This window comes from Sitophilus oryzae, unplaced genomic scaffold (genome assembly GCF_002938485.1).
Source record: "Sitophilus oryzae breed Bouriz unplaced genomic scaffold, Soryzae_2.0 scaffold_1508_pilon_pilon, whole genome shotgun sequence".
Lineage (NCBI taxonomy): Eukaryota > Metazoa > Arthropoda > Insecta > Coleoptera > Curculionidae > Sitophilus > Sitophilus oryzae.
This window is the reverse complement of record NW_022146179.1, coordinates 2,576,699-2,593,673: the sequence shown is the minus strand read 5'-3', so window position 1 is coordinate 2,593,673 and position 16,975 is coordinate 2,576,699. Positions and strand designations below refer to the sequence as shown.

The window sequence follows — 16,975 nt, the reverse complement described above, 5'->3', positions numbered from 1 at the left end:
TTGCGGATGAAGTCTTCCAAGTTCTTCAGTTTCGCTTTGAGTTGATTACCACTTGGAAAGCAAAACGGTTCTGGTCCAGTTAGTGGAGTGTTCGCTCCTTTTTCATTGCCTTCTATCCCTTGGTGAGCAGGCACCCAGAGTAGGAGGACTTTGTTTTCTTTGCCTAATTTATTCAGCTTCTCTATGCATTCTTTGACCAATTTCGAATTGATTGATACTGAATTGATCGCTTTTAACGCTGCTTGACTATCAGATAAGATGGCTATTTCTTGCTTCCGATAGTTCCTATATAAGATAAGTTGTACGCATCTTTCGATAGCGTAGATTTCTGCCTGTAGGATGCTAGAGGTGCCCATTGGTTCGGAGTATTTAGTTCTCGACCCAAATACTCCGATCCCTGTTCCCGCATTGGTTTTGGAAGCATCAGTATACCAAGTTATGGTATGGTCTTTTAACTGCTGGGCAGACGTTTCTCTTCCAATCCTTTTTATTGCTCAATACTACATTGAGATGTTTCTCAAAGTTGTACGTTCTTGGCATATCATCGACTGGGAGTTGCAGAGGTGGTATTTCCTTTTTATTTTTAGGAGTTGCGATTTGCGATATTGTTGTGAATGTAATTTTGTGTTCTATTGAAGCATTTTATAGTAAACTGCGATTGATTTTTTTCTCCGATATTATTTATTTATAGAGAAGGTATTATTTTTCTAGGCCCACAATCATAATATACCGGGTGTTTCCCAAAAGTGGTTCACCAAAACCAAACGAGCAAAATCAGAATAGCCAACTATTTCAATCATTGTTGATCACTCCGTATGTATAATTTCATAAGGGTTTTATTGTAATATTATTTATAAATTACAGAAAAACAATATTATTTTATTACTCAATATAATGTTTTTTTTTATTTAACTGTTCTGTTAAACCATATTAAAGTTTAAAAATACGTTTTAGGGAGCAGCATTCTTTAAAAAAATATACATCACTTTTAAGAACATTGATTTTTTTAATTTGAATTAAGTTTGTATCTTGTTTTTACTCTTACCAATTTAAATAAATGATTGTAAACATAATTTTTAATTTTGGCGGGTCGTCCCATCTATGACATGGGAAGTACTATTTTAAGCTTTCTCTTTTTGTTAATTATACTGTTGTTCTAGATATGATTTATTACCGTTTATTTGCATATTTGATTATAAAAACAAATAGAGCTTAAAACTTAGGTTCTTTTTAACATTGAGTGATGATAATATATTTTAATAGAAAATACCATACAATCGAAAAAATGGCGTCAAAGTCGACTGGGGAATGTCAATCGATGATAATTTTGGCAAGGTCGAGCCCTAGATTGCATTTACTTGGCCCGTACTCTTCTTTATTTTTAATGGCCCTTACTTTAACAATGTGCCTAAATTATCGCCAAAATTATCATCAATAATTATTGTTATTCCCAAATCGTCTTTGACGCCGTTTTTTTTTCGATCATACGGTATTTATTCTGTTTGAACGCCTCTTCAGAGAAATAATGTAATGTAAAACAGGTCGTATTTCATAATGTTATAATTCAAATAAGAAATCTTCAAGGAGGCTTACATAATAAAAAAATATTTAAAAAATTGCACTGGCAACGTCGCAACAGTCGTCTACTATGAGTCATCCAGGCACGATCAATGAGAGTTGCGAGGATCCCTATTTTTCGTCTGTCCCTCCCGTTCTATCGAAATGCAATGAAAAAAGATGACTGATTATGCAAAACGAAGCTTTATGAAATAGGATTCCTCGTCGTCTTTTTGTCGAGAAGACAAAGAAGGAAAAGAAATATCAATGAATGAGTGACTGGGTATCTGCTTGAAGGAAATAGAACATCGATTAGAGACCGTCCGAAGATATCGAAATTTTTCACTCTCGACATTTTTTATTCCTGATGATTATCGACATTTAAACTTAAGTATACGGTTAATAAAAATAGGAGACTGTTTTCTGACAATTGGCAATATTTGATTGCAATGTTCGTTTGTTAATTTTTCGTTTCTAAACTATCACGTTTTTTTTCAAAGTCTACTATATTGATTTTTTATGGAAGATGTGGAACAGTACGCGAAGCGCTTAGATTTATGTAAAGTTAGAATTATGTAAATCAAAGTAAAACCTCTGAAGGCGGGTATAAGGGGATAAATAACTCACAATCTTTAAGATGTTTATTTAAATTTAAATGCTTCAATAAAATAAACATCTTAAAGATTGTGAGTTATTTGTCCCCTTATACCCGCCTTCAGAGGTTTCACTTTGATAATATGTACTCATACTGGGTTAGAGAACGTTTAGTTTTAAGAATTATGTATGTAAAATACGTCTACTGGATCTGTGTCTATGAAAGGAATCTCAAAAATGCGGACACAATATTGGAGTATGATCAATTTACTACTACACACATTTAATAATAAAGAGCAATATATTTTATAGATCGCTACCTATATACAAGGGGCAGAGATAAGGGATAGAATACAATGAACAAGCAAATGATATAGCTAGAAAAGGAGCGAACACTCCACTAACTGAAACAAACCAAACCAAACTGGGGAACCTGGAATGGGAATCCTCGCAACGGTCTAAGACACTCGAAAAAGTTCCTCAGAACTTACGACCGAGAAAATCAAAGATTTTCCTTGATTTGAGTAAAAACAATCTTCGGATTGTCACGGGGTTTCTAACCGGACACTGTCTCCTCAACGAACACCTCAGTAGGCTGAAGCTGAGGAGCAACGGCAAATGCACATTCTGTGGGGAAAATGGGGAAACATCAGAACACCTTATCACTGAGCGCGCCGAGACGACGACCGTTCGTGCCATGAACTTTGGTACGGCTGATGTCGAGGATGGAGAGCTGGCCTCTGTGGAGCCGTCTCAGATACTGATTTTTGTTAAAGCCCTGAGACTGTATGATGAGTTATAACGAGTTATAGGGGAAGGGGAACACACAACAGATCTGTAAGGTGGCGGTGATTAACTCCCCTCCTAACTCGCTACTTTTAAATTTCTCGAGTCTTTATTGAAGTTTTTATGTCGTCTAATTTTTTACGAGCAACACCGATTAAAACAAAAGTAGACCGAGCTTGGAGAACAGTGCAGTCGTTATCGGTAAAATAAATAGTTGCCTGATTTTATTGATTTTTTTATTATTTTTCTTCTTAATTTTTTAATTTTTATGAAGATTATGTCTCATTTACGTGAAAACCAAGAAAAAAAAATAAAATTGGGTATTTTTGAAATTTTTAGTTATTAAGTAATGTTATCTAAAATATTTATTGCACGCCTATGATTGCCGGCTAACAGAGAATTTCGTTTGCCACTTTACGCCCTTTAGATACAGAACGAATCGACGTACTGTATATGTATTTTTTTCTTGCTCCAAGGCGCGCTCAGACGACTCGTGTACTTGACAGACATTTGTAGTTGGTATACAGGGTGCGTCGGGCATCTATACATAATTTCTAAGTTATTTATTATAGGAGCTACGCCGCACTATCGCCGAACCCTGTATGTCAGAGTCCGCCTTTAAACACCTCTTGTTTCGAATACTATGATCATTTTGATGAAAAGAATGGACCTAAGTACCGTATAATCAAAAAAAGAATGGCGTCCAGTTGGCTTGGAAATGACGATCGATGACATTCCCCATATATTTTTACATTTAAAATGAGAGCGATCTTCATTTCATAGCCATCGCTGATGCCGATTTTTTTTTGATCATATTGTATTTTACTCATTAAAATTCTTTTGTTATTTTAGGGTTTTAAAAATAAAATGCGCCTGAAATAAAAAAAAATATATTTATGTTGGCTGCAATATTAACTAAATAATAAGTAATTGCTACTTTTGCTCGATTTCGTACATTTTGTAGTATCGATATTTTTTAACGGACATCTCTACTTAATTTTTATTAAGATATCGAATGAGTCATGAACTCAATTTAGGTCGATTAGCTGCATGAATTACTATAAAATTCAGTTTTCAGTCTGGGTAATCCGTTTATAATTGACTTTCAGAGCCCCGAGGCACAACCCGAGGAGGTTGATTGAGGATTGATACCGCCTTGTCTACTATAGAGAAAAATATTAATTGACATTTTGCTCTCAGTAGTGATTATTTTTTATTATATTAGACAAATAAAGAATATTTTTTTAGTACACTGTACCTTTAATTTAATTGTAATAGAAAACCGTATAAATGCCGTAAAGGGATCCAAATAACGCCATTTTATTTTTACAGTTAGTCATACCAGTAAAATTTATAGCCGTTTTACGTCGCGTTATTAACCGACTAAATGATCCGTTTTATGTGTTCAGACACAGGGGGGCACTTTAATATCGCATTATAATTATACAGTGCGATTAAACAATACCTTTAAGTAATTCGAATGTTTATGGGTTGTTATCACTAGCGTCAAAATAAACAAAAGTTAAATAATAATATTATTTTTTTGATGATATTTAAATTCGTTTTCCTTAATAATGTGAGATAAAAACCAAAACGGGATGAGAAATAAATCACATCTCGGACTTCTGAATGCAGCTTTTATTTAAGCTAATTTAAGCGTGCATGACGTGAGCTATTAACTGAGAAAGAGGGTGGAGTTCCAAAGTTAAAGCTTCATTCAGAACCTCGCAATTAGTGGAATAAATTAATGGTTTCAACTAGCGTAGAAGTTTGTTCCTCTAATTTCAACGTAAGCATTCAAAACGTCAAAATTAGTGGTAGGCATTTTCAACTAGTAGAAAAAGTTAAGCTTCATTCAGAACCTCGCCGTTAATTTTTCTGATACTTTAATAATAATTATTCAGCTATTGAGGGCGAAAAAGAACCCAACAAATCAGAGATCATTAAATTCGGTCCAGCCGAGTTATAAATTGTGTAACTTTGTTTTAATATCATTACTAATTACATTATTAAAAAAAAAAAATACAAAAAACAAGGTTTTTAAAAAATTATATGACTAATGTTTGTCTTGTTTTTTAGGTTATCATGCACCTGGCATCCCACCTTCAAATGGTCGAGGCAGAGAAACAAAAGTTACGCGCTCAAGTCCGCCGTCTCTGCCAAGAGAACGCATGGCTTCGGGACGAATTAGCCTCAACACAACAGAGACTACAAGCCAGTGAACAGGTACAGTTTGAAAACTTGTTTGCGATTGTTATTGTATTATAAATACCTTACTTTCATCTACAACTATGGTGCCATAATACTTCGTTTATTTGTTTTTTTATCCTTTTATATCCAGTTATTTGTTGAATAAACTGCTACTAAAACATAATGGCATTTTAAAAGAAACCTCTTAAATGTTTAGTCTTCGCACACATAGTTTTTGTACACAAAAGAAGAGGGGTATTTGAATTTGAAATGATTGTTTTAGTGACAGTATATCCAGAAGGGTATACTGGCATTGTTATTCTCGGAATTCTTCTTTAGGCTGTTGCGCAACTTGAAGAAGAGAAAAATCACCTAGAGTTCATGAGCTTAGTGCGCAAATACGACCAAGATCAAGAAGAAGGCCAAGGAGGCGAAGGCAGAAGTCAGGAGAAATCAGATCCTGTTGTTGACTTGTTTCCAGATGATCAAGATGACGATAGAAACAGTAAGTACAATCTCTGTTCAAACTAATATTTAACAGTAATAATTATCTTTTATTTTACTTTAAAATTAAGAAAACGTACAAACTTAGATTATTTTGTTGCAGATCTGTCACCTACGCCGCAAAACCAACTTAATCTTTCACAACAGGTCAATGCCGGTTATGAAATACCAGCCCGTTTAAGGACATTGCACAATTTGGTTATTCAATATGCGTCTCAGGTTTGTATTAGAAATGTTTTATTTATTTAATAAATTTTCTTAGGTTTTTCATATGAACATTGTTAATATTTTTTTTCTTACAGAGCCGATACGAAGTTGCCGTTCCTTTATGCAAGCAGGCCTTGGAAGATTTAGAAAAAACTAGCGGGCACGACCATCCAGACGTTGCTACTATGTTGAATATTCTAGCTTTGGTATATAGGTAAGTTTATTTTAAAAGGATTATAAGTTTATTATTTCAGAGTGTTCCGTATTTGTATGTTTTATGGGGTTTCTTGTTTATGAGTAGAGATTCAAAGATGTGGATTGGTGAAACTTGCTTTTTTATGAAACTGAAGATGCTAAACGCAGATTTCTCCTAGCCCTTTTATTTTCTGAAATACAGGGCGATATTCAAAATGTTGCATTTTTTAACTCCCTTCATATCTCGAACTTATAACTTATCGAAAAGGTGAAAACAGAGTCCCATGGGATTTTTCACGTAGAATTCAGTGGCGTAACTAGATTTTTCCTGCGAGCTGTCATTCTTGAAATATGATCCAAACATATGTTTTTTTAATGGAATACTCCGTATATTATATATTTACTTTATTTGCCTTTTCGTAAGCTTTCTAAAAATATAATATATTCTATACTTATTTTCATAAACAAGGCGAAAATATATTTTTTTTTATCTTTTTAGCATAAATAAACCTAGTTTAGAAGATCATCGTTTTATTTAATTTAATTTAACTAGACTTTAACTTTTCATAGTGTTATCACAGCCTGACTCTACTTAACAAGCCGTGAACAAGGAAATCTGGCAACACTGGTTTCAGATTGATCGATACACGTTTAGCCATATGCTTTACGTTCATTGACCTGTTGCTTTGTTATGTTTTTGTAAATAAATCCGCTTTTTTGAAAGAAAATATTGTTTAGTTAAAGACTAAAGTTGTGAAAAGTCTTACTGTGTGAGATTTGTAAGTTACCGGGACAATTTTTTTCCGTAGACATTGCGTAAAAACAAATATCCGTGGGTGAAAAATTCGCCGGGTTATAAGCGAGGTTAAGTGCTTTCTTCAAAGAATGGCGGCAAATTCTTGTGGTGCTTTTTAAAACAGTTTATTGAAAGTTAGTTGTGGTAATCAAAAATTACCATGCCAATTCCTTGTTGTGTGCCTGGGTGCAAATCCAATTATAAAACTTATCTTGATGGGCCAAGGACCACCAGGAGAACCAGCGGTATCTGTTTTTACCTTTCTAAAGGATGAAAACCATAAATGAAAACCTTAAAGCCCAATGGCTTAGAAATATTTCTAGGGAGGCATGGTCACCCTCAAAATATTCTGTGGTTTGTGCTAAGCATTTTGTAGAAAGTGACATTATTAGGGAGGAGGATTATCGCTTGCCAGATGGATCAATGCAAAAGGTACCTACTAAAACTAGACTAAAGTTAAATATAGTGCCTAGTATCTTCCAAATTTGCCACATGTGGCATTTTTTTTTACTTTTATGTGGCAAATTTGAACAAACCTTAAATTAATTTAAAAATACGCGTCTCGATATCCGGTAAAACGGCCCGTCGCGCATTCGCGCTCGCTAGAAACCGATCTGAATCTCTTGCCGGTTGCGGCGTTGCCAAATGGTTGTTCACGGCTTGTTAAGTACAGTCGGGCTGTGGTGTTATCTTAATAAACTGCACTGAAAATAAACTTATGCAGCTTTTTTAGATCACACGCTGTCAGAGTTATTGATATTTTTAATGCACTTATGTAATAATTCTACACACAAAAACTAGCGTGGAACAGCCAATAATATACAAAGTATCTTTGGGCCATATTTCAAGAACGACAGCCCGCAGAAAAAAATCTAGTTACGCTACTGAATTCTACGTGAAAAAATCTATGCACTCAGTTTGCACCTTTTCGATAAATTACTAAATAATCGAGATACAAAGGGGGTCGAAAAATGCAATATTTTCAATTTCGCCCTGTATTTCAGCAAACAAATCAGTGTGTAGTATCCTTAGTTTCATACAAAAGTAGCACAGTGATCTGAGATTGATAACCCTGCAAAACACACGAAAATGGGACACCCTGTACAACGATTGACACACTACACAACTATTTTTACCTAAGCCCTATTTTCCTTTTATTTTAGAGACCAGAATAAATACAAAGAGGCCGCCAATTTACTTAACGACGCCCTTGCCATCCGAGAAAAGACCTTAGGGGAAAACCACCCGGCCGTCGCGGCCACTCTGAATAATTTGGCGGTACTCTACGGCAAACGGGGCAAATACAAGGACGCCGAGCCGTTGTGTAAGCGTGCCTTAGACATTAGGGAAAAGGTACTCGGGAGGGAACATCCGGACGTCGCTAAACAACTGAACAACTTGGCTTTGTTGTGTCAGAATCAGGTAATATTATTACGAGAATCAGTTTAATCTGTCGTTATTATAGTTGTGGGTTGGAACCTTTGGTGTTACAATAGGAAAATAAAACACTAGTTCACCACAATAGACCAAAACACTACTTTTAACACCAAACGACCTAAACGTAGGAAATCCCATGTAAATTTTCAAAATGATGAATACGTTTTTCAGTAAGGTATCTTTTGACACTAACTTTATATTGTGTATATTGACAAAATATATAACAGATGTGAAATTAATTTCTGAGTAACTTTTATCTTTAGTTTTTTTCAATATTTTGTTAGTTAATCCCACTTTTTGCATATGTAAAGGAGATTTTTGAAATTTGTCGCCATGACAGTTGTCGCACAACAAATGTCAAATTGATATTAGGTTTGTTCCAACAAGCATTTCGGGATCGTTTCGAAATCGTATTCGAATCGGTTTTCGTGCACTTTGTTAGCATGCGCGGACTTCGAATAGTTTCCTGACGGTGCAAAAAGTATCAACGTTGTAACGCTTTGTGGATTGTTTTCGGGACTGTCAAAAGTGTCAAGCGTGCGTGTATCGATCGGTTTTTTGATTTTGTTTAGAATTTCATAACATAACCCTATTATTTTTGTTTGCAATTTGCAATAATAATAATTATTATTCTTGAAATGGAGAATCAGAATCCAGTAATTGTTGGTAAGTGTTGTTTCAACTGTATACTCACTAACTCACTTACCTATCCTCTCTTTTATGATGATCCTGTTATGCGTAGTTTCCTGTTATTTCAGTGCAGTGACCAGTGGTAGAATCTTTAAACATTATTTTATAAATAAAAAATTAATTAAAATTTCCGAACGATTTACTCCACACAAACTCACAAGCAAAAGTATAACACACACGTATTCGAATTCGTAAAAAATAACTAAGACAGAAGCATCAGTCGAACCCCGGACCAGAATCAGCTGTTAAAAATCGATAATCCCTGCCAATATGCTTTAATGCGCAAGTCAACCCAAACAGTTCTCAATTTAGACCATGTACCGAAATTACCGTTCTGAAATCGTAACTAAACGATCCCAAGGTAGGTTGGTACGCAAATAGGATCGTCCTATAACCGTCAAATCTCGGTTGGAACACATTTGAAGTACTGCGCACGATCGTTCGGTGACGGTTCTGCGGCGGGTTGGAACAAACCATTAATTTCTTGTTTTTAGATATGCTGAAAAAATTTGCATACATTGTTCTGTTCAATAACTAATAAAAAAATCTCGTTTGTTGCGAACTTTGTGGGACATCCGGCAACAACTCATTTTGATTTCAAATTAAAACGACACATAAAGTGTTTTCTATTCGCTATTTTGTCATATATACCATGTAGAAACATGCTATAATATGGTATTACAAAACAGCAGTTATATAGCAAGAAATATTTTTAATTAAATAATACAAAATATACCTCTACAATATACATATGTATGTACAGGGTGGTCCGAACTGAATTCTGGAAACTTCGGCGGCATATTCTGCAGATAAAAATAAGTAAAAAAGTTCATATAAATATATGTCCAAAAATGCTTAGTTTCGGAAATACAGGGTGTAGAAGTTTCATTTTTATTTCCATTTTTTCCAAATAATTTCTGCAGTAACGTCAATATTTGGATGAAAATTGGCGTCTGGAAGTTTTTTGACATGATAAGTTTGATTTTGATGTCAATTATGACTCCTATTTTTCGCGGGCGCCATCTACATGTGTTTTAACTGTTTAGGAGAGTAATAATTTTTTGTCCGTACCTGTATAAAACTACCGAGTGAAAAAATATACATTTCCGTGACTTTTTACGTCAAATGTTGCTTGGTAAAAATCGCTACGAGCAACCGTTCTCAAGATATTTAGAATGGAAATAGTCAATACATGTCATTATTGACAAAAAATAAACATGTTGAGTGGATAATTATTTGAGTGAAATGAAATAAATTTGGGAACTTTTTATTTCTGTAAATTATCCTAAATTTTTCTTCGAAAAAAAATGATGATAAAACAGTTTCTGTTGAACTTTTGGCACAAAATATTTTAATGTTATGATTTCAGTCTAATAACTATTTAGTCAACATGTTTAATTTATATCAATGATGACAGGGTATTGATAATTTCGATTCCAAATATCTCTAGAAATATTACTCGCAGCGATTTTTACCAAGAGATCTTTTTTAGTTAGAAAATGTAGTAAATGTATATTTTTTTACTCAGTAGTTTTATATAGATACGAACGAAAAGTTATTGTTCTCTAAACCAGTTAAAAAATATGTAGGTGGTGCCCTCTATAAGTAAGAGTCATATTGACATGAATATCAAATTTATCATGTCAAAAACCTCCCAGACACCAATTTTCATCCAGATATTGACGTTACTTCATAAATTATTTGGAAAAAATCGAAATAAAAATGAAACTTCTACACCCTGTATCTCCGAAACTAAGCATTTTTGGACATACATTTATACAAACTTTTTTACTTATTTTTATCTGCAGAATATGCTGCCCAAGTTTCCGGAGTACAGTTCGGACCACCCTGTATATATAATAAATGGGAAATGTTGAGTCTTTGTGGGAAATTCTATACCAGAAAGTTGGCAACACTGCTTATAGAAAAAAACTAACCATCTTAAAATAACAAAGAATGTTGATTTTTATTATTTTCAGGGAAAATATGACGAAGTGGAAAAGTACTATCAGCGAGCCCTCGAAATTTACGAGAAGCGTTTAGGAGGTGACGATCCGAACGTAGGCAAAACGATGAATAACTTGGCCTCCTGCTACCTGAAACAGGGGAAATACAAGCAAGCCGAAGTTCTCTACAAACAGATCCTGAACAGGGCGCACGAGAGAGAGTTCGGCCTCATTGACGGTGAGCAAACACCAAAAACACCTAGTTAGAATGTAGAGATGCCTAATCGACTAGAGCAAGAACCATAAAAATGGCCTTAGTTTATTCGCAATTATTTTTTTCTTCTTTCCAGTGGTACATAGTCTCAATGAGTAACAATTTACTGTCTTTTCAGCAATCGTTCAACGTTACGTCATCATTAATTATGAAATATGTGTTTTAGGGTTTATCTGCGATCAGTTCATATTGTTTAGAAAATTTGAAGTACGTTCGGAAATCATTAATTGAGTGAGTTCCGTTTTTTATTAAATTCGTGTAGTTATGTTAGGCTTTTATTCATTTTGATTGTCTTTCAATTTAAGAGCAACGGCCCAGCTACGTGGAAACACCGGTTCTCATTAGAAAACCGAAGTTAAGCGACGTAAGCGCGATACTAGTGGATGGACGGGTGACCGGTTCGACCGGTCGATTTAGACACTTGCCAAGTCGGTAGACCATTGACCATGATATGGCCGAGGACCGCGGTTCGGATTCCGCGTAAACAAAGTAGGCCCCGTCCAGATTAGCCCTGGCAGCAAAAATGAGACATTAACTGAAATCTTTTCTTTACTTTTTTTATATTTCTGTACATAAATATTTGTTTTCTGTATGAACGAGTGGGAGTAGCGAAAAACACATTGTTGCAAGATTAAGAATCTAATTAAGGCATTATGACGATAGACGAATGTTTTTTAAAATTTGATTTTGGTGTGTAAAAATGAGGGCTTTTTCAATACATGAGAGAACAATTACAATTTTCAATACATGAGAGAACAAACTGTTTTCTGGAATGAAGGACGGTTGGCAACCCTAGTTTACACCCACAGACTACTACAGGTAGAAACTGGGGATTAAACCCCAAAAATATGTACTGGCTATACGTGACGGCCATCAGACCTATTATCACGTATGGTGCAGTTGCCTGGTGGCAGAAAGCCAACCAAATAACGGCAAAGAATAAATTGTCGAAACTACAACGACAAGCATGCTTAGCGGTGACTGGTGCCTTCCATTCCACGCCGTCAAAAGCTATGGAAACCCTACTCGATCTACCTCCTCTTCAAATTCTTTTGGAAAGAGAGGCGAGATGGGCTACATATAGGTTTCTAAATATAGCACGAGGAAGCCAAGGAACAATTATGTTCATACAAAACCGGCTAGTAGAAGAACTACAGTCGGATGAGATTCTGGGAATGATCTCGGATCTTACACCACCAGTCCAACTCTTGACGCGCACCTACAACGTCCTGTTTCCGAACAAGCCGGGAACAAGTGGGACAAGCCGGGAAACGGCTTATTACATGCGGAAATGTGTTGGTACACGGACGGATCCAAAAACGAAAAAGGATCTGGCGCAGGAATTTACTGCAGCAGTCCAAAGACTGAGATCTACCACAGTCTTGGAAAACACACCACGATCTTCCAAGCTGAGCTATATGCTATTGAAACCTGTGTGCAACTGCTGGTAGAACAGCAATACACCGGGAAAACAATATGCATATTTTCGGATAGTCAAGCTGCGCTGAAAGCACTTGAGGCAACGAAAAGCACGTCTATGACGATTCTTCATTGTAAGAAACTACTCAGTATACTGGGAGATAGGAACAAAGTGTCGCTAATATGGATACCGGGACATGTCGGCCTAGAGGGAAATGAACGTGCTGATTCCCTCGCCAAAATTGGTGCAGGCGCGCCATTGTGGGCCCAGAACCGACACTTAGCGTTCCCAAAAATCTCGCAAGAGACAGGCTCTGTGAATGGGTTAGGGGTGAGACATTCCGAGACTGGAATGACAGTCCCGGAATGGAGCATGCCAAGAAAATCCTAGCAGGGCCATCCAAACATAGAACAGGAGAACTCCTAAAGGCCGGTAGGAATGGAACGCGTGTGCTCACTGCAGTGTACACGGGCCACTGCCGGCTGAGATCTCACCTGCAGAGGACGGGACTGGTGGAAGACGCCGAATGCCGACTCTGTATGGAAGATGATGAAACAATGAAGCACGTTATGTGTACCTGCCCCGCTGGGAGCAGGACCAGGTTTGAGATGTTTGGCAAACCCATGCTAGACCTATCAGACCTAGGAGACATATCGCCCTCAGACATAACGGCCTATATTAAGAGGCTGGGTCTTGAGGATGAACTTTGACGCTCTTGTAAATTAGAGCTTGTAGAAACTGAGCCACAATAGGCCCTCGCGGCCTCAGTGGAGGGTCCCCCTTGGGACCCACTCTTAGTCAAATACAATACAATACAATACAATACATACCCACAGACTAAGATTATGTTGATATAGTTTTGCATTAGTGCTGTTTATAAATTTTATTTAAATATTAATAATAACAAAAAAATCAAATATATAAATAAAAAAATAATTTTTCTCAATGCATTTAAAAATTTCTTTCAGTAATAAATTTTTTAATGTTCCAGTGAGTTTAATTGTCAAAATCTGTGACTTGAATGTCAAAAAAGTTGAGTAACATAATGCAAAGAGATGGGCGCTTAGACTGTTGCCTCTGTTAATGCTAAGGTATTCTGTATTATAAATTTATATTTCAGTCAGTTTTTTTAGACTATAGTTGTACTATAATAATTTCAACTATCACTCGTTAAGTAAAAATTATAATTATTAAAATTTATTGAACACAGATAAACTGCGAAAATTTATATGGTTCTTGTCTCTTGAGCATCATTTTAGTAACAGTACATACATTTGGTGCATATCAAGAAATGTATTTTATAGTTTGTATGAACCTAACCTTAAATATCTTATAGCACTTATTTTACCGTTTATTTATTCTTGTTAAATTTTTAGATATTTGATGATAAATATATTTTTTTAAATACCTCTAAATGATTAATTATATTTGAATTATTTAATGAAATTTCAGTTAGTGAATTGCTTTTAGAATTAAATTAGTCGACTTTCAATATAAAGTTGCCGTTTACATTTCCTCGCAATACGATTTTTTTTATATTTTATTAATTTTGGTTGTGGATTGTAAATAGTAAAATTAATTTTTCGCTTTGGGACTTTTGGGCATACAAATTAGGCTTAGTGTTTAATTAAAATATTTCGGGCATTCTCTAAGAGAAAGTATGTGATTATTTATAGTGATAATTGTTTAAGCAAGCTCTATTAAATATATAAATGATGTTTTAGATCTCATATATGTTACATTATCACAGTATGGAAATATCTATTTTTTTTATTTTTAAAATAAGTATTTCCAAAAATTATTAGTAAACAAGAAACATTTTTTTATTAAATTAGTTTACTTTTAAAAAGTTTACAATCTAAAAATTAATTTATTTGAATTTTGCCACTTTCAGTATTGGTTATTGAGGGTAGAGGTAAGGAGAATCATCTCTTAGGGCACTTTGTTCGAAAAAGTGGTCACCTAAAAGGGGAAAATATAGGGTCACTCAATGAACACAGTGGCGCTAATAAGCACTAAGGGATCGAACTGAACTTAGCGGTTATAGATAAAGTGAAGTTACTCAAAAAAGAAAGCAACACGCGCTTTCATAAATGGGATATTTATCTCTATCTCTTTTTAGTTATTTCCTGTTTTGGCGCTTCTTTTAAACAGGACTTTTGCTACAGCAGCGCCATCTTAATTGTTCCCTCTTTGATGACCACTTTTTAATGCATGAAGGTAATTCTCCTTACCTCTACCCTCCACAGTATTGGTAGCTCGAATAATTCAAAACCAGTACTTCCTGTTTCATACTAGTTGATTTTTTTAAATTTTAGACATGTTTTAAGGCCTTGTTTATTTATCTTTGAAGATATATTTTGCATGTTTTTGTATGTATCATCAAAAAATAACACTTTAGTGTATATTGTCTGCCCAGCGGGAGATATCAAATTTTGACAGACGGCATTCAAAATATGAGGGAAAGAAATTCACATAACTGTGAGTGTCCAAAAAATGTCAAATAAAGTAATTATTTATAATTAAAATTACTCTACCGTCACTATCGTTATACATTCTTTTGAGGGAACTATACCGGATGCGTCTCGAAAGTGGCTCAACCCTATAAATTTTTTATTTTTTTTTTAGATAAAATACGAGTATATGACATAAATTAGGATTGATTGACGTATTCATTACATATTCGTTGTTTTTGGTCACTTCCTGTTTTGGTTCCCTTCACCGGAAATGACTACAACTTTTGCTTTTTAAATGGCACCCTCGGTATATTTCTACTTTATTTGATATAAAATGACAGTCTGAATAGAATGACTTATCATATGTCAATTTTAGACATCTTCGCTTAAAAAAACGTATTTTAAATTTCAATCTAGAGTTGTGTTAAAGGGCTGTGTTAAAAAAACAGTAATTTTTAATCAAGGAGCATTGGAAAAATAGATTTGATTGTTTAATGTTTTTCGTGTCTTGGCCTGGCCAGTAAAAAGATGCACAAATCAAAATTTTAATATCTCAATTTTTTCAAATAAAACAAGGGTGGCTCATTAGCATTTGGAAAAAAAACAAATAATTTGGTACCGCACACATGATATTTCGTATCAAATTGTCGTCATGAACCGCATGTTACAATTTCAAATAAAACCATATGCCAAAATGTCAAAAGTTGACATATGATATTTCATTCTCTTCTGACTGTGTCATTTTCTACCAAATAAAGTAGAAATATATCGAGGGTGCCATTTAAAAATTAACAGTTGTAGTCATGTCCGGTGAAACAGGAAGTGACCAAAAACAATTGAATACGTCAATCAATCTTTATTTATGTCATATACTAACATAACAAATCTCGTTTTTTTATCTGAAAAAATAAAAAAGTAATAGGGGTGAGCCACTTTTCAGAAGCATTCGGTGTCATATAACTATTTGAAAAGGAAGACTTTATAATAGCATTATTTACAGTTCTGGCAACATTGTTATCTAATCTCATTAAAAAACTGATAACGTGCATTTGAAATGTTTTTTGTTTACTGTATGTATATTTTTGGGATAAGCATGGGTAGTGCTTTTCGTTTAGTTCCTATCATAGTATTTTAAAGAAGTGAGTTTTAAATACATTATTCTTATGTATGAACATTCCGAAGTATTATTTTTTTAATTACTTTTAGTTGCTATTAGTTATACATGTGTTTGTATATTTTTGATTTTTGTGCAATATAAACTTTTTCCAGTTGCATGGCTTTGTGTTTCATTTTCTATGTATCCTTCCCCTTTTCGTTCTAAATGTAAAAATTCAAAAACACATGGTAACTAATAGTGGAAATGTATCAAAACTTCCAGTATTATACAGTCTTCAAATTTATCTCTTTACTAGATTTTGTAACCTTTTCGTAAAACTGAAAATGATCTAAACATAAAATGCAAAATATAACTCTGTAAGTCACAATATGATATTTCTAAATCAAACTCACACAAAAAATAGTCTTTAATTTAAGAGATATGCTTTTGTATATAATTTTCGTGTGGCAATATTGAACATTAATAATACCGTATGATCGGAAAAACGGCGTCCAATTGGATTGGAAATGACGATCGATGACATCTCCCATATAATTTTACATATGAAATGACAGCGATTTTTTTCGATCATATTGTACTATTTGGCATAATTAAAAAACTACTAACTATTACCCTTCTATTACTTTGACTTAAGATCAGAAAAAAAAAATTATCCTTTGACAATTTGGCCTTTTCCTGTATTTAAATTAATTGATTTTAATTGTAAAGATGGATTCATGCAATCAAAGTATATGTCTAAAAAAGCGGACGTTTATGTTACGATTAAGAATTAAATGTCATATTATTTTTCACTAGTTTAAACAGAC

The 16,975-nt window shown here is 34.4% G+C and overlaps 1 protein-coding gene across 7 annotated transcripts in view; it reads left to right on the top strand.

Annotated features, from left to right (window-relative positions):
- Positions 1 to 16,975, top strand: part of LOC115878401 (kinesin light chain) — a 66,030-nt gene that overhangs the window by 28,299 nt on the left and 20,756 nt on the right. For all 7 annotated transcript variants that reach the window (XM_030894900.1, XM_030894902.1, XM_030894899.1 and 4 more), the window contains 6 exons: positions 5,017 to 5,163; positions 5,467 to 5,632; positions 5,735 to 5,850; positions 5,934 to 6,052; positions 7,993 to 8,251; positions 10,936 to 11,140. In XM_030894900.1, coding sequence (XP_030750760.1) covers positions 5,017 to 5,163; positions 5,467 to 5,632; positions 5,735 to 5,850; positions 5,934 to 6,052; positions 7,993 to 8,251; positions 10,936 to 11,140 — 1,012 coding nt within the window. The remainder of the gene's footprint in view (positions 1 to 5,016; positions 5,164 to 5,466; positions 5,633 to 5,734; positions 5,851 to 5,933; positions 6,053 to 7,992; positions 8,252 to 10,935; positions 11,141 to 16,975) is intronic.